Source organism: Myripristis murdjan, chromosome 12 (assembly GCF_902150065.1).
Source record: "Myripristis murdjan chromosome 12, fMyrMur1.1, whole genome shotgun sequence".
Lineage (NCBI taxonomy): Eukaryota > Metazoa > Chordata > Actinopteri > Holocentriformes > Holocentridae > Myripristis > Myripristis murdjan.
Window position 1 is genome coordinate 32,186,464 of NC_043991.1, and position 18,630 is coordinate 32,205,093.

Consider the following 18,630-nt stretch of genomic DNA (forward strand, 5'->3'; position numbering starts at 1 on the left):
TTGAGACAATGACATTTTTTGTTGTGGTATACCCACCACTGTTGTTGGCTTTTGTTTCAATAAATTGTTTGAGATGAGGAAATCACCAGTGCATGCCTCTACTTAAATGCCCTACTTGCATGATATAATATCACTGTAGCGTGAACTTTTTACATTTTCCGTAAATGTCACCCGAAAGACACACAAATGAAAACACCTCACTCTTTAGTCGTGATATGGACAGTGTCCCTTTTTAATGTGTCTTAAGCTGAAAGGTTGATTTGTTGTACTGAATGTAATGTGCTTTGAAATTCTTTGAATCATTCAGACAGCTTCATAGAACAAGTGAGGGAGAATCTTAATAATCCAGAGGACACGATTCCCAAAATCAGACCTGTTATTTATTATTATCATGGAGATGGGAAAAGACTTAGACCAATACAGGGATTTTATATCTTGCCACATCAGGGACAACTTTATAAACATGAGGCTGAAGACCTTCCTGTGAGTAGGCAGGTGGACAAGGACTCCTTTTTGTGAGAGAAGCAACATTTCATGGTGGCCTTTTTCTCTCTATTAGAAAAAGATAATCCGGGACCTTAAGAACCTCTAGGGTCCATGGTTCCCACTTTCATTCAATGACCTTTAGGCCCTTTCATTCTTACAGTATATGACCCTATATAATTTGGAGGTAATTGTAATTAGTGAGTGTATTTTGTGTTCAGAGATTTAGTTGTGCATAAAATTGATCGCAAATTTACAAAATCACATCCAGGTTCACTCAAATCTCAACATATTCTTATAATATGTTTTAGAATATGAAGGGTTGGTTGATTTTTTTAATAGATAGAAGAAACACAATTGCCTTATTGTACAAGGCAAACCATAGCGAAATTAAAAACTGAACCCATTAAAAAAAGGCTTAAAGCATTATCACAGTGACAGCAGCAATGTTTTATTATTATTATTATTATTATTATTCCACTGCTGAAAGGTACCCAATACATTTTTAAACTGTATCAAACACCTCTCTGACACACATGCCAGTCCACTGCCTGATCCATTACCTGATAACTGATAATGGATCCATTACTTTTATTAGTTGATATTTGGTGACAAGCCTCTGATATATTTCTTCTCTAACAAAATATAAAGAAAGACAGAAAAGACCAGCAGGAACAATATGATGTGTTTTGGAATTTTGGAGATATTTTAGTGAGCTTACATTACACCACACTGTCTGTCCAAATATTTTAATTTTACCTCACCTACGAAATGCTTTTCAGTTTACTGAATTTGAAAGTGGTCTGAAAACAGTTTGATAGGTAAATATTACATATAACACCAATTCTGTGTGATACTGCATGCCACTGTAGATAACTTGGTATATTGAACCCATCAAGTATAATAAGCACAAAATACACTCTTGATCAAAATTTTAAGACCAGTTGAGAAATTGCAAGAATTTACATTTTGCACTGTTGGATCTTAAGAAGGTTCTAAGTAGAGCATCAAAATGCAAAAAGAAGAAATGGCAGTGAGACAAAAAAAAAATTGAGTAAGCAATTTATTGCAAACAACCATTAAACTGAAACAGGCTGTTCATCAGCTGATCAAAAGTTTAAGACCACAGCCTTTAAAAGCCCAAATCTTGGCAAATATGTGGATTCAGTGTCATTTTCTGTCAGGTATCCACATTGTCATGATCTCCTGATGGCAAAGGCAAAAAAGCTTTCTTGTTAATAACCTCAAAACTTCGTTTAGGCATGCTTGATGCTAGTGTTTCCAGGAGGCTAGTAGGAATGTTGCTCCAAGTGGTGAAGATGGCTTCACAGAGGACATCCATTGTCTGGAACTGGTGTCCATTTTTTAAACTTCCCTTGCCATCCAACCCCAAATGTTCTCAATTGGATTTAGATCAGGGGAACACACAGGATGGTTCAAAAAGTGATGTTATTTCTCTGGAAGAAGTCCTTTGTCAGGCGGGCATTGTGAACTGCAGCATTGTCCTGTTGAAAAACCCAGTCATTACCACACAGACGATGGCCTTCAGTCATGAGGAATGCCCCCTGCAACATCTCCACATAGCCAGCTGCCGTTTGACGCCTCTGAACAACCTGAAGCTCCATTGTTCCATTAGCCCCCTAGATCATGATGGCGCCCCCTCCACTGTGCCGTGTAGAAAACATCTCAGGTGGGATCTCCTTGTCATGCCAGTAATGTTGGAAGCCATCAGGACCGTCAAGGTTAAATTTTTCAGAGAATAAAACTTTCTTCCACCTTTCAATGTCCCATGTTTGGTACTCTCCTGCAAACTCCAAACGGGCAATTTTGTGCCGTTGAAGGAGACGAGGCCTTTGAAGACATTTTTTGTTCTTAAAACCCTTCTCTCACAGATGCCGTCTGATGGTTATGGGACTGCAGTTGGCACCAGTGACAAGCTTAATTTGTGCCGAGGATCGGCCTGTGTCTTGATAGACAGCCAATTGGATCCTCTGGCTGAGGGCTGGTGAAATTTTTTTGGGTCTACCACTTGACTTTTTTGTTCCATAAGCCTCAGGATCTTTTAAGAAGTTTAAAATGACTGTCTTACTGTGTCCAACCTCAGCAGCAATGGCACACTGCGAGAGGCCTTGCTTATGCAGCTCAACAATCCGACCGCATTCAAGGAGAGAAAGCTTTTTGCCTTTGCCATCAAGAGGTCATGACAGTGTGGATACCTGACAGAAAATGACACTGAATCCACATATTTGCCAAGATTTGGGCTTTTAAAGGCTGTGGTCTTAAACTTTTGATCAGCTGATGAACAGCCTGTTTCAGTTTAATGGTTGTTTGCAATAAATTGCTTACTCATTTTTTTTTTGTCTCACTCTCATTTCTTCTTTTTGCATTTTGAAGCTCTACTTAGAACCTTCTTAAGATCCAACAGTGCAAAATGTAAATTCTTGCAATTTCTCAACTGGTCTTAAAATTTTGATCAGGAGTGTAGACATCTTGTTGATTCCAACGGTATAATCCTTCACAATTAGTTTTTTGTCCTACCATTTGTTCTGTAGCACAGACCATGTGCTTTAAAACGTACAATGTATAATGTAAAATAAAGCAAAAAGGGAAATTAGGCAAGAAATGAAAGTTATTATTTTTATACTACAAACCAGGTTTACCTTTATGTTTTTGTCATGGTGTAATACTCAGACAACCGCAGCCAACAATGTTGTTAAAATGATCTATGTAGTCATAGAAATATCTCAGTAAAGCAAGGTGCAAGTTTATTTACTAAACTAGACAAGAAATAATACTATACTATTATTATTGTAATGTCACAGGCTTAAATCTGTTCAATTTATCTCTTTTTGGTCAAATAATTATAACAGCTCCAATCAAATCACTCTCTAAGTCCCTGGATGCTTGTTCGTTTTATTATGAATTGACGCCCTCCAAAGCAGAAAAAAATGCAAATGAGGAATAACCAGTATCATAAAGATTTACTTGTTATTATGAGAATTCGCAATCATGTCCACAAGTCACATTAACAATTAAAACAAAGTGTTCATGGAGATAAATGTTTTATTGGAGGTATGAAATACTGAAAATCATGCATAAGAACGTGCAAAGATTAATGACTATGATATTGTATTTATTTCCAAATGCTCAGCTAACAGTTTTAATTCTTCATGAAGTGCATCACTGAAATATGCAGTATTAGACATAGCAGAAAACGCCACAGAGCGTGGTCAAAAAATATTTTCTTGAGATACAGGTGTCGGCTGACTGCAGCTGTTTATTTACATTGCACATTTACAAATCTGCTGTTCTGTTATTCTGTACAATCCAAGAGTATGAATTCTTTCATCCCTGTGATATGACTGTTTTACAGCTTTTTTTTTTTTTTTTTTAGCTAAATTTGGAAACATTTGTCACATGTCCCTTCCTTATTGAAGTGTATTCTGTTATACTGCATTGCACTAATTATCAGATTTTTGGTAAGAAAACTTTGAGAGGCTCATTTTCATGCACTTTATCCAGGAAGCCCAAATTGAAGTAAGGGTAGAGTGTCTCTGTGAAGGTTTCCCGAAAGGTATAGAGGTGTGTCATGCTCTCTGCATTGTAAAAGGACACCAAGCCCCTCTTGTAGTCTAGGTATACTCCGATCCTGGCCAAAGGCTCCTCCAAAGACAGAACAGTAGGGGGAGAAGTGCCGGCCATGTACTGTACTCCATAAGAGAGGGAGAGGGTCCAGAAGCCATTGGCCGGCAAGGCTTTGATCACTCCTTTCCGGGACACTGATTCACGAGCCACCCCCACTGTCCAAACTGTGCTGCTGTACACTTCAATTTCCCAGTAATGGCGTCCGTGAGTGAATCCCTGGCTTCCAAGTAGTGACAGGGCAGCGTTGAACCTGTGTGGGTTGTCCTGAACAGTGTGGTTAAAGGTCTGGTAGCGAACACAGGTGAGGGAGGAGGTCAGGCTGAGCCAAGGGTTTGCTGTGCTGGAGTTAAATGTGATGGCTGCTGGAACTGAATGCAGGAAAAACATAAAATGAAAGCTTTGTTAAAACAGATAGCTTGATCACATGTTAAGTTCATATTTCAAGTTTAGATGTTAAGTGTCACTTTGTTATGTTTTATTTTCAGTACTTGGATCATATCCAAAAAAGGGAGGTGGGGCCAAATTGTATTTTACAGTACCTGGATAAATACTTGCTTTAAGAGATTTCCACACTCTGTACTGCAGGGGTCCTGCAAATCGACCCTCACACAGACTAGGCGGTGTAAGCATTGGCTTTTCAAACTTCAATGACGGTCTGCCAAAAAAAGCACTGAGTTCAGTCACAATAGTGAAGACACAGAAAATGTAGACAGGATAAAATTTTGAAGACAAAACTTGCCCATTTCTCACTGTATCTCACCTTTGGAGCAGCGTTTTGATACTCTGAGAAGAGGCACAGAAATAAACACAGGAAAGAGAGAGACTGTTGATTAGTTCGCCTGTGTCCAAAAGAGGAAAAAAGCTTTTTCCACATTACATCAATGTCTGAGCTCATGCTATCCCACCCTGTGGGATCTCACCACAGCTAAGGGAAAGTCCCACAGCCTTGGCCAGAGTATAGGCCTATGCCTACATTAAAGTCTTTATCCTCCAAATCAAGCAGTGAGATCACCAGCCCACATCCTGTCTGTGCTCCACTCTGAGCACTGCCTGCACTCCAAACTCTATTGTTATTAGAAACATAATTACAGTGTCAAAACTTTAACCAATACTTTGAAATACATGGGAACTAAAATTAGTGAGATGTTTTCACATTACCACAACAAAGCTTTTAAGAGCGGTGTACCAATATTTTGGCCAACTTAACAAAATACCTAAAATAGTCACACCCTCACCTCACTGAGATTTGATGTTTTGATTTGTGTTTGTTGCTTATTTACTGTTGGTCATTGTTTTAGCATGTTCATGGTGCAAGACAGAATTCATCTAGAGATTAAACAGAATTTAAAAAACACATTTTCGCCCAAATCTTTACTCATGCTAAAGTAAAAACTAGTTTTCTGTTCAGAATGATATAAAAAAGATTAAAATCAAGCACTCAGCATTTCTTCATTTAATCATCTACAGGGCTGACTCATCATGATGTTAATAACTTCCAAATGAAATGTATTCAGGGATCTGCACTATGAATGAAATACATGATGGACCACGGGCTGTCTTCTTGGTTCTCACCTGAAGCAAGGTGAAAGGGTCCTGCTCTTTCAGTTTGTCTTCTATCTCATGGAGAGCTCTTTGGAGACGAGAGATTTCCACACAGAGCAATGCCTTGTGCTCATCCAGGCGGATTAGCTCTCTCCGTTCCTCGGTCTTCAGCTTTACTTGCAACAGTTTCTCTTCCTGGTACAGGAACTGGTGCAGATCACTGAACTGAGCCTCAATGCGTTGCTTCAAGTCAGCAGTGTGCTCCTGTAGTGAGTGGGTGAGAGGCAATGGCCATTGTCAGCAGGAACAAATACTTTCCTTCTCTCAAGGACACAGAGATTACATGGTCCCAATGTTGGAAGCATAAAAGCTATGCTTAACTCTGATCCTTTTTTTGTTTGTTTGTTTTGTTTACTATATTTAACTTTGCTTAGCGTTTGCTTTCTTGTAATTGGAAAGCAAGATAGATAGATAATATTACTCTTAGATACCATTACTGAAACTAGTTGGTGTGCATTGGGTAAAAAAGAAATATTCTCACCCCATTCACATTTATTTTTCACCTATTTCAAGAAAAAAGAAACTTTTAAGATTCAGTAGCAGATTATATGGTTCAAAATTGGGCATTTATAGGTCTCTGAGTCTGAATGCCAACAGAAATTATACTGTTTATTGGAGCAGCAAATGTTCAGGCTTATGCCTCAGGAACTCCTAGTGGGGTTTGCACTTTACAAAGCAGCTGCTGCACAAGAAGAATTTTGTTTTGGAAGTGTTTCCTCTCACCTTGAGTTTCTTGACTTCCTCTTCAGCTTCCCTGTCACACTGCAAGGCAGTGTTTAACTCAGCCTTAAGAGAGTCCATGGAGCTGTTCAGAGAAGCCTGGCTCACACAGAGACACAGCAATTTCAGTTATATATCTAATTAATTTGTTCTCTAAGAGCAGATTATTTTCGTGCTTGTGAAAACATGCTAAAAACAACAACAAAAAACATCCTTATAATATATGTAGCATATTAACAGTCTTTCCTTAAAACTAACCAATTATAGGAAATGTAGGTACAACTGACTATCCACAAACTATGTCTAGTGGACCATAATAGGGCAAGTACAAGATAAATTTTGTTGGGCTATGTGCATAAGTAATAAAGATATGGAAGACAAAAATAACCAAATCACAAACCATAAAGATTTGTTACCACACACTGTTGTTAAAATAATGCAAAAAGATGTTTATTGAATTGTTTCAAAAGAGGAGTTGAGATTTTCTGAAATACCATCTGTAGTGGTGTCATCTATATAATGAATGGAAAAGAAGGTTAGTGTTTTCACAAGTAAGCCCACCAATAGGTAGGAAGACAAGAATAGAACACAATTACATCACAGGATTGGTCCACATACAGTATTTTCTGAGATACATTTTACCATACAGAATTAAAGAAAAATATACAGAAATCATTCAATCTTTTGTTGATGCACCCTGGCGCCAATGCTGTGCCATGTGATTTTTACATTATCCCTGCTGATAAACTGAAAGACATTCTGGTAATCTGTTGAACCTTTCCTAATAGACTGAACATTAAAGCAAGGTTGACTTACTCTGTATTTCTGTTCAGCCTCCTGGACACACACCATGGTGTGATTTCTGTGCTCCTGGGACAGCCCACACACCAGGCACACCAGCTCCTGATCCTCCTCACAGTAAAGCTTCAGCTCTTCCCTGTGCCTGCTGCAACTTGGGGCCGGAGCAGAAGCTCTCTCTGTCACCACTTCTCCCAGCCGGCCTGCTGCCCCACTCTCCTCCAGCCCCTGACAATAGCTCTCTACTATGTTGGCAACAATGCGGTTTGGCCTGTAGCTTTGTCCAGGGTACACCTTCCTGCACTGGGGGCAGGAGCCTGTTCCCCCCTGCCCCAGGCCTCGGGGACCAGCCCAGTAGCCTGCAATGCATGTCTGGCAGAACGTATGGTCACAGGGCAAGGAGACTGGCTGTTTGAAAAGATCCAAACAGATGGAGCACGTCAGGTCTCTGCTGAGCCTCTGTGCTGAGCTTTTGGAGACTTGCGCAGCTATAGCAGGCTGTCGCTGCTTTTCCATAGCTGATGGCACCAAAAAGTCTCCTTCCTTTGGTTTCCAACTCTTCTTGTCTGGTTTTATTCCCTGGTTTAACTTTTCCAAATTCTGCAGATAGATGGACTGGATTTTTTTCACTTCTTTCTGATTCTTGTTCATTCCTTTTTCCTTATGATTTTCTTTTGTTCTGTGTGCAGCTGGACCTCTCAGTCCTTCTTCTCCTATGGTATGTGAGCGTGGCTTTTCTCTGGCCTCCAGTCTTCCTGTTGACTGTGGGAAAGGAGGGGGATGGTGAAGAGGCGGCCTCTGCCTCTCACACCCCTCGAGATAGTAAAGGGTTCTCCACCCCCCCACCCCCACCCCAGCTGACGTCACATCTGGTCAGGAAACCATGGCAGACTGCTGATATTCTATCCTTGGAATGTTTGTGTAGTGAAGTCAGGGAAGTGAATGCAAGAAGCACTTGCCTCTTAGTTAAAAACATCTTTGAGTTGATCTATTGTGCAGTACCTTCAGAAATATGTAAATGCATTTTGTGTATATGCATGTTCATGTGTGTGTGCCTTATTTTATTTTATCTGTGTTCACACGAGTGTGTATTTGAGGGTGAGAGAGAGAGGGGAGGGAGAGAGAGAGCGAGAGAGAGAGAGAGAGAGAGAGAGAGAGAGAGAGAGAGAGATCCAAACTGTAATAACATAATTCCTGTTTCTTTTTATGGTTACACTCTAGCTACAGAGTAATCATTGTTACTGGGGGATAAACAAAATCATTGAGAGATTTACAATGACACTGGCATACTTCCAGCAGGAATTAAGTCATAGTATATGTTCAAGGTTCTACTATGAACAAATTAGTCTTGAGTAAAAGATATAAGGTATCAAGTAAATATTTTTTTCAGGGTATTTATGGGAAAAAATAATAAGCATATCATTATTTTTAATTACAGAACCTCTGATAGATGACATGCCTCTGTGTCTACATACACACAAAATTACAGCACAAACTTTTAGTGTGCTGCATACACTTTTATAACATGAGCAAAACAAAACAAAACAAAACAAAAAACAAGACGGATATCACTCATCTGTATCCTGCGTCATAATAAATTTAAAATAGACACACGACAAGAATAACTATATCCCCGAAACAATATGGTCATGGCCTTGCGTGAACCATTACTCTCTCTCCATTGTTAAGTCAAGCCTGATGTCCACCTCTTTGAGAGTGCAAAGCTTGTTAGTGTTGCTGGAACATGGAAAAACCAGTCTGGCCAGCTCTCTGCAGTAGAGAAATTCATCATTGTCTGAGATTAGGCTTAAGGCCCTGAAATATGGCCCTTTTCCATTAGTATCTACTCGGCTCAACTCCGCTCGACTCTACTCGCCTCGACACGGTTTAGGTGGTTTTCCATTACAATTGAGTAGCACCTCGCCATGGGTGGAGTCGTCATAGCAAGGCGGCACACCGTCCAGCTCCCTCTGGATTCTTTGGGCCGCCACCAAGCTCAGAAAAGTCTCCACCTCTTCATTTGACCACAGTAGCGGTTTGCTTGCCATTTTCAGACTTTGCCAACATCAGTGACGATCAATGAGCACGGTCGCTGTTGCCGTCTTTTTCTTTTTTTTTAAATGTCGGTTTTGTTTTCGTGCAGAAGTCGCTCTCGTCAATCCCTGTCCAATCAGTTGCCTGCACGGCATTTACGTCACATTTTCGGCCCGACTCAGCTTGCTTGGAACCCCGGCTGAGTAGGTCCTAAAATGGGACCTGCTACCAGGTACTACCACCTAATGGAAAAGCTCTCAAACCGAGTAGAGTTGAGCCGAGTTGAGCTGAGTAGGTACTAGTGGAAAAGGGCCAATAGTGTCATCTACAAACTATAGTTGTTGTCAGACTTTCAGGTAAACCCAGATGCAGAAATTGAGGCAGGTGCAAGCCAGATGTTTTACAAGACAACAGGTTTGCAACAGGCACAGGCAAGGAACTGGCTGGTAGCTTGACATCAGGTAGACAAATAACTGAGCAACAAACAAAGGAAGACAATGGCTTCAATACTTAAGGCAATGAGAACAACGACAGATGTGTTTGGCAAGGAAGTTATGGCCAAAATTATTGGCACCCCTGCATTTCTTTCAGATAACGGTATTCACATGTTTATTTCTTTTGTTTGGATTAATACAACAAAAAAGGAGAGAAAAAAAGCCAAATCTGAGGAGCATGTGATGCTCCTTGACTTAGGCCAGACAAAAAAAAAAACTCTGGGTTCCGGTTCCCGACCGAGTGTCCCATTTAACCCCCGAGTCAGATTATTTTATTGGCCTCTGTGTAAAAATAAAATAAAATAAAATAAATAAATAAAGGCACTATGCGACCGAGTGTGACCTTGTTGGCATTGGACAAAAGTTAAGCAGGGTTTTTGATATATGTTGCACTCGCCTTATTTGTGATGTTCTCGTGTAACTTCGGAAAATAACTTAATGGAATCACGCACCACCAGCAGCACTGGCTGGAAAGAATGGACTTCCGCACGGTGTGTGTGTGATTTGTCCTCGCAAACCACCAGTGAAAATAATCCGACTACAAGAGAAAACCTTTGCAGATGTAGTGAAAGAGGTGAAAAAGTGCTGTTGTAGATTTGCAAGTGCAGCAGGCAAACATGACGGGGGATCCGTCATGTTTGCCTGCTGCCCCCACCGTGGAGCCTGGCTCTGTGGTGGTGGGTGTGATGGGTGTATTTGACTTCAGGATAGACCTCTGTTGAAAAGATCGATCCTCAGATTTTGAATTGATCTTCATTTAAATTCCCATTTGTGTGGAATATGAACGTATGTCTAGGGAAAATTACATGGAGGGAAGCAAATCTGGGTGGCACAACCCCTCCAGTCGTTTCACCTGCACCTGCACCACCAAGAAAAAACATTACAACAACTGCACCGGCACCGCACGAGTCCAAAAGGCAGAGAAACTTTCCAGGCTACAGCAGCGCACTGACATAGATTGTGTAACAAAGCGAAGAGTTGCCACTCCGCTCTATTTTCACTGACTAACAGTGGCACACTGGCTTAGCTTGTCTATTCAGAGAAGAGGTATCACTTTGGCTTTTTTTTTTTTAACTTATCTGTGTTATCACATGCATACTACTGCTCATTCATTGGTAGTTGAATAGTTAGGTCTATTTGATAAGTAATTTACATTTTTAAAACAAATAATAATTTAACATATTGCTAAATTATTTGAGTCACGCTTACTGGTAAACATCTACTCCTGCACGATAATTTATTATGTTCTACAACTCATAAACATACACTAACACAACATACCAAGTGTTTGAGCATCATATCTCTTCTGGGCTACAAAAGTTGGTCCTAGCCGTTTTTACCAGTCTTACAGCCATTTTAATTATCAATACCTATATTAATTTGTTGTCAAATGACACAATATAATACAAGTATTAATGTGTTGCATAACTAGACAGGCATGTAATTCAGTAACAGCTCAAAGTGCTTTTTAATAAAACTAACCAAATCAATATCGGATCGAATCGGATCGAATTGTGGTAATCGATTCTGAATCGTGTGAATCAGAATCGAATCGATTCTTGAAATTTGAATCGGTACCCAGCACTACTTTAGGTACCTCGCGTTGCAATGCGAGCCAGAGACACCAACCTCTGCTAGTAATAACGCTGCTCCGTCCGTTAAAAAGGTGGTAACTTATGCAAATATTGAAATAATTATATTTAAAATGCAACCCATGCATCGCTTCCGAAAATAAAAAAAAAAGAATAAAATAAAATAAAATCCCCACCTACCCATCCTTCCCATGAATAAATAAAATAAAATAAATCCCCCCTACCCATCCTTAAAATGCTAAATAAAATAAAAAATAAAATAAAATAAATTCCCTACCTATTCATGCCCTTAAATGACAAGGAACCGGAACCCAAAGTTTTTTTTTTGTTTGGCCTAAGTGTCAGAGAATGGGGCACACTGCAGGGCAGTGCAAAGGAAAAATAAGATGTGCAAGATGTGGTGGAGAGCACGAGTATGGAAAGTGTGATCAGAATGCAAAAATCAAATGTTGTAATTGTGGTGGAGAGCATAGCGCTGCCTATGGGGGATGCCCTGTACAAATACAGGCCAGAGAAGTACAGAAATACAAAGTAACAAATCAAGTGTCTTATGCTGAAAAAGTAAAGGAAAGTGAAGCAATCAGACCCAGTACTGTGCGTACTGTCCGTCAGGCAAAAGATACAGAAGTATTCGCTGCCGTACCACCAGACTACAGAGCAGCATCTTCCCTCAGGCTGTGAGACTACTAAATGCACCATCTGAACTCCTCCAGGCTTAATAATTCTATTTTCTACACAATCAATCAATTAATCAATCAAGAGGGAACCACACTTTAATTTCATTATTCAACCTGTTGTATAATGACAAATAAACTTCTTGTATCCTTGTATCCTTGTATGAGAAAAGATACAATGGAGAATATCAATCACGTGCAGAGGTTCCCAGTCCCGACATCGAATCCAAACCTGGAGAAAATCAATAATGACACACTGATAGTTGATAGTCAAATTTGTTGCCTTTATATGCAAGACAGTGAATGTTGCATTGCAGTGACCGAATCAAAACAGTTGTGGAGGCAGCAGTTGAGATACTAGGAATTAAAGAAATATCAGCAGAGTTTATACATGAAATGTTAATCCCTAGCAATTATGATGGACTGTCTCAAGGTACTTAGTATCCTAATGGTGATCCATATTTTACAATGGAATGCCAGAAGTTTGATTGCCAATGGACAGGAATTCAAAAAGGTATTTACTGAATTGAGAACAACCCCAGATGTGCTGTGCATACAACAGACATGGTTGAGACCTCACCTAGATTTTGTCCTTCCAGGATATTGTTCATTTAGGAAGGATAGAATTGGAAAACAAGGTGGTGGATGTATAACATTTATTAAAAACACAATGGAGTGTAGAAAAATTAATGTACCAGATGAGTATGAGTGCATAGTAACAGAAATATGTAACCCAAGAGGAAATATTATAGTAGTTAATTTTTACAATCCTTGTGATAGTCTAACACTGCAAATGTTTCAAGACATTGCAGGGAACATATACAGAAGAGAAATATGGTGCAGTGATTTTAATGCACACAGTACTCTTTGGGGCAGTGAATTGAATTTATTATAGGATAGCCCCTTGAGATGAAACATCTCATTTGCAAGGGGGTCCCCCAGTGATCACACAGATAATTAAAGCTGCAAGCAGCGTTGGACGGGCCCTCGCACCCGTGCCCCGTGTCCACCTTGTGCCCGTCGGGAACGGTCCATTCACGGTGCCATTCACTCAATCACACTCACTCACACGCGCACACACACACGCACTCACGCACACACACACACTCACTCACACTCACTCACACACACACACACACACACACACTCACACACACACACACACACACACACACACACACACACACACACACACACATATGCATGGGCAGGCACCAACACACACACACACACACGTGCATGCACAGGCGCGCGCGCGCGCACACACACACACACACATGTGCATGCCACAAACACACACACACACACACACACACACGCATGTGCATGCACACAGACACACACACACACACACACACACACACACACACTCATTCACTCACTCACACACACGCACACACACACACACACATATGCACGGGCAGGCACCAACACACACACACACATGCATGCACAGGCGCGCGCACACACACACACACACACACACACACATGTGCATGCCACACACACACACACACACACACACTCATTCACTCACTCACTCACTCACTGACTCACTCACACACACACACACACACACACACACACAGTTCTGGCCCAGTTGCTAGCGGTGCAGTAGCGGAGAAGTAGTCCTCTTTCCATCTGCATAAGTTTGGAAGCTGTCAGACTTTTACTTTGGACTCCTGGGGCCTAATTAGTGCCTATGCTCACGGCGAGTGCATGTTAATTCACAGCAGGCACACCAGGGTCCATGGGAAAAAGTGGAGGCGCTGGTTGTGGACACTCTGATTTCGATGGCTTCTGAAATCCAAATGGTTCGATGGAATGTAAATTCCTTCTGAACTTTTGTTAAGCACTATGTCCTCTGTCATCTATTAAATTTTCAAGCCGATAAAATTAACGCCCTGGGAGGAGATAGATTTCATGCAAAGTGGAAATTTGGGCGAAAACGTGACTTTCAAACACAAATTGCGGACTTCCTGTTGGTTTTAGGTGGGGGGCACGAGCACGAAAAATGTCGGGCTTGATGAGATCTACGTTTCGGCGCTGGTTTGGTCTTTCTATCACATTCCTGTGGGCCGCAGGGGCTGCCTTTGCGTCCCTAGGTGGCGCTACCGAGCCCATTTTTGCACCGGGGGGGTTCGATTTTTGATTTTATCGAATTTTTCGCCAGACCTGGTGTGCGTGCCGAATTTGGTGAGTTTTTGAGCATGTTTAGGGGGTCAAATTAAGCCTCAAAGAGACGTAATAATAATTAAAGCTGCAAGCAGCGATGGTCGGCCCTCGCACCGGTGCCGGTCCGCGACGATGTTTGTGTCATTGAAGTGCAGACAATTCATCCATTTTTCCCATTTGTAAGGATATTTTTCGGTGCTTTCAGTTGGAAAGAGTTTTGGGCTTTTATTTTGAAAGGCCCAGGATGTCCTAGTGTGTGAGTGACATGAGTACTGCGCTAATACATGAGTACTGGCAGCTGTGTCATGATCAGACCAAAATGCAGGCAGACAGAGAAATCCACATTCAATCCAATGGAGAAATCCATAAAAACTCACACCCGTTTGAGGTAACGCTGCTTGGACATCGTTTGAGTCACAGACTTTATTCAAAGTTTAAACGAGGCACAAGACTCGGCTCTATAAATCTTGTATTTACACGATTTTGCTATCTCATACCGTTTTTGAGTTATGGCAGTTTGACTGTTTTCTCTGCTCCCGCTGACGGTTTATAATGGGTGTGTATTGCGGAACTGTCCGTTGCCTAGAGTGAGTCACATGACTGGGCAGAGTGCAGAGGAGAGGACGCCAGGGTCCAAAATGTTGGAAAAGTCTTCACAGCGGCCACAAACTTGTTCAAATTTAAAAATGAATTTCATATTTTTGTACGAATTTTCGTCCTCTTTCGTGTAGCATAATTTTCGAAGCCGTGCGACGTTTACTTTAGACGCCAGGGGCCTCATTAGCGCCAAGTGTGCGCCTCTTCACGCCAAACTCCATAGAAAAAACGACGCCTTATAAATCCCAAACGGTTCAAATTAATATTATACAACACGTAGATCCGACCGAGCAATCTGATTGGTCAATCAGATGTTTAGAATGTGCTCAAATGAGCAATTGAGCACGGCTAGCCGTGCTCAAATGAAAAAAACCTCTTCACTGAAAATATTACTCCGCCCGGCAATGTTATTGCCCGAGTCTGTGTGGTTTCCATGGCAACAAGAAACGTTTCACTGAAAACCCGCATCAAAAGCCGCTGTCAACTTTGTTAGTCTACATATTGGACCGTTTTGTTGTCAATTTTGATTTATTTGGCGACCTAAGTTTGGATAAACGGCTGAACGGGGAAGACAAGACAGAAGAGAAAAAGGAGAGATACGCGAGAGTGACGAGTGAAGAGCTGGATCAGCTGGAGAGGTCAGGAAATGAAGCCGGTACGGCCCGGTCAACGTCTTGGGCCGTCAAATGTCTACAAGACTACCTGAAAAACACCGGGCAAACAGCTGATTTCTCAGCTGTAAAGAAAGAAGAGCTAAACCAGATCCTCCGTGAATTTTATGGAGCTTTAATTTCTACAATAGAGAATGAAATGCGGAGTCAGCACCACGGACAGTACCTGTAAGATTTTCCACGGAGATGTGCGGCTATAGCTTTTTTCTTGTTATTAATGTGTTAATGTTATCAGTTATTAATTAGCCTATTAATCGTTATTAATTTGTTTAGTCTTTATGAGTTGCCTAGGCCATTGATTGAATTAATTTGTCAATTTGTTTGCATCTGTACACTGAAGTGAACATTTAATAAAGCAACACATCTGTGAAAACTGTCGTCTTTATTTCAGAGGTAAATTGATAACAGCCTGAAAAGGTGATTAGCAAAAGCCCCTAAAAGGTGGGGTTGAAATTATATAACTCTGTTCAGCCTTAATGTGACTGCTTAGGCCTACTGTTACTTTTGCTGCTTAGCCACATTAATCGGAGCTGACGTTAAACTGGAGTGACACACCGCCAGCTGAAATAAAACATCTGCCGGTGAGTTTATGAAAAGATTGTTTGTTGTGGTGCCGACACTGGAAAGCAGTAGCCTATATTTAAATATAGCCTAACTGTTCTTATAAGATAGTTGTAGATAGACTAAAGATCAGCTATGCTGCTGAGTCGCTGTCACGGCACCTGTTAGATTAAAAATGACTGAGAAGTCGGCAGAAGTATAACTATCAGTCCATGAAAAAATATTTTTTCCCAGCGGATATTCTAGTAACAACATGATTGAGCTATCAGAGCAGTTTTTTGCTATCTATCTGTGGTATTTATTCAGTTTTGGGAAATCACGATGTGTAGAAAACATGGTAAGTCCAAGTTGGCTGGCTGACAGGGACTAGTTAACGTCAGATCTCTCAGATTTCCACTGAAACGGAGAGAATAGGCCTACTAGCAAAAAAAAAAACTTTTACATTTTGGCAGCGAAATGCCCACAGTATGAATACATTTTGATTATACATTTTATTTTGTTGGTAATAGTTGTATAATCGCATTATTAATGCTTAAATAATTCCTTCAGAACTTTTGTTAAGCACGGTATCCTCTGTCATGTATTAGCGTTTCAAGCCGCCATGATTTACCGCCTCGGAGGAGATAAATTTTGTTCAACGCGCAATTTCGGGGCCCGACTTTTACTTTGAAAGGCAAATTGCGGACTTCCTGTTGATTTTAGGTCGGGGGGGCAAGCGCGTGAAATCTCGGCCTTGATGAGACCTACGTTTCGGCGTTGGTTTGGTCTTTCTAGGTGGCGCTAGAGAGCCCATTTTTGAACTTTGGGGGTCCGAGTTGCCATTTTATCGAATTTTTCGCCAGACCTGGGGTGCGTGCCAAATTTGGTGAGTTTTTGAGCATGTTTAGGGGGTCAAATTAAGCGTCAAAAAAACGTACCGATAATAATAAAAAGAACCGGAAAAAACAGTACAAAAACAATAGGCCCTCTCTCCGATGGAGGGCGAGGGCCTAATAAGAAGAAGAAGAAGAAGAAGAGAAAAACCTTACAAATACAATAGGGCTTCGCACTGGGACAGTGCTCGGGCCCTAATTAAAGCTGCAAGCAGCGTTGGACGGGCCCTCGCACCCGTGCCCCGCGTCCGCCTCGTGCCCGTCGGGGACGGTCCATTCACGGTGCCACTCACTCACACTCACACGCACACACACTCACACACACACATACACACACACTCACACACACACACACACACACACACACACACACACAAACACACAAAATTCTGGCCCAGCCACTAGCGGTGCTCCTCCAGCAGATGTCGCCCTAAGCTTGCGTTTGAGTTTGAGAGGTCTTTCTGCTTCTGTGGGGGAAGGGCAGAGCAGGCAGAGCAGAGAAAAAAAAGTCCAAACCTGTTAAACAACTCTTCACCGCGGCCATAAACTTTTTCCAATCCACAGCAAGACCTCCTATTTTTGTAGGAGAATTAGTCTTCTTTCCATCTGCATAGGTTTGGAAGCTGTCAGACGTTTACTTTGGACTGCTGGGGCCTAATTAGTGCCTCTGCTCACGGCAAGTGCATGTTAATTCACAGCAGGCACACCAGGGTCCATGGGAAAAAGTGGAGGCGCTGGTTGTGGACACTCTGACTTTGAGGCCTTCTGAAATCCAAACAGTTCGATGGAATGTAAATTCCTTCTGAACTTTTGTTAAGCACTCAAGTCGCTAAAATTAACGCCCTGGGAGTTTATAGATTTTCTGCAAAGCGCAAATTTGGGCGAAAACGTGACGTTCAAATGCAAATTGCGGACTTCCTGTTGGTTTTAGGTGGGGGGCACGAGCACGAAAAATGTCGGGCTTGATGAGATCTATGTTTCGGCGCTGGTTTGGTCTTTCTATCACATTCCTGTGGGCCGCAGGGGCTGCCTTTGCGTCCCTAGGTGGCGCTACCGAGCCCATTTTTGCACTGGGGGGTTCCGATTTTTGATTTTATCGAATTTTTCGCCAGACCTGGTGTGCGTGCCGAATTTGGTGAGTTTTTGAGCATGTTTAGGGAGTCAAATTAAGCGTCAAAGTGGCATAATAATAATAATGATAAAAAAAAAAAAAATTAAAGCTGCAAGCAGCGTTGGACGGGCCCTCGCACCCGTGCCACGCGTCCACCTCGTGCCCGTCGGGAACGGTCCATTCACGGTGCCATTCACTCAATCACACTAACACACACACACACACACATACGCACGGGCAGGCAGCTACACACACAAACACACACATGCACGCACAGGCGCACACACACACACACACACACACGCATGTGCATGCACACACACACACCCACACACTCATTCACTCACTCACTCACTCACTGACTCACTCACTCACACACACACACACACACACACACACACACACACATAGTTCTGGCCCAGTTGCTAGCGGCTCTCCTCCAGCAGATGTCGCCCTAAGCTTGCGTTTGAGTTTGACAGTTGTTTCTGAGGCCTGTCAGTCTTGACCAAGGGACTGAGTGGGGGGAGGGGCAGAGCAAGCAGAGAACAGAGCAGAGAAAAAAAAAACCAGAGTCCAAACCTGTTAAACTAGTCTTCACCGC

At 41.8% G+C, this 18,630-nt stretch overlaps 1 protein-coding gene across 1 annotated transcript; it reads right to left on the minus strand.

The window, feature by feature from the left end:
* Positions 1–3,579: 3,579 nt before the first annotated feature.
* trim69 (tripartite motif containing 69) lies at positions 3,580–7,949 on the minus strand. Its single transcript, XM_030065475.1, has 6 exons — positions 7,267–7,949; positions 6,454–6,549; positions 5,701–5,934; positions 4,889–4,911; positions 4,668–4,783; positions 3,580–4,496 (listed from the first exon to the last, which is right to left on the minus strand). The coding sequence occupies exons 1-6, from the start codon at positions 7,897–7,899 to the stop codon at positions 3,952–3,954; spliced, it is 1,647 nt and encodes a 548-aa protein (XP_029921335.1). The 5' UTR covers positions 7,900–7,949; the 3' UTR covers positions 3,580–3,951.
* Between the last annotated feature and the right edge of the window lie 10,681 nt (positions 7,950–18,630).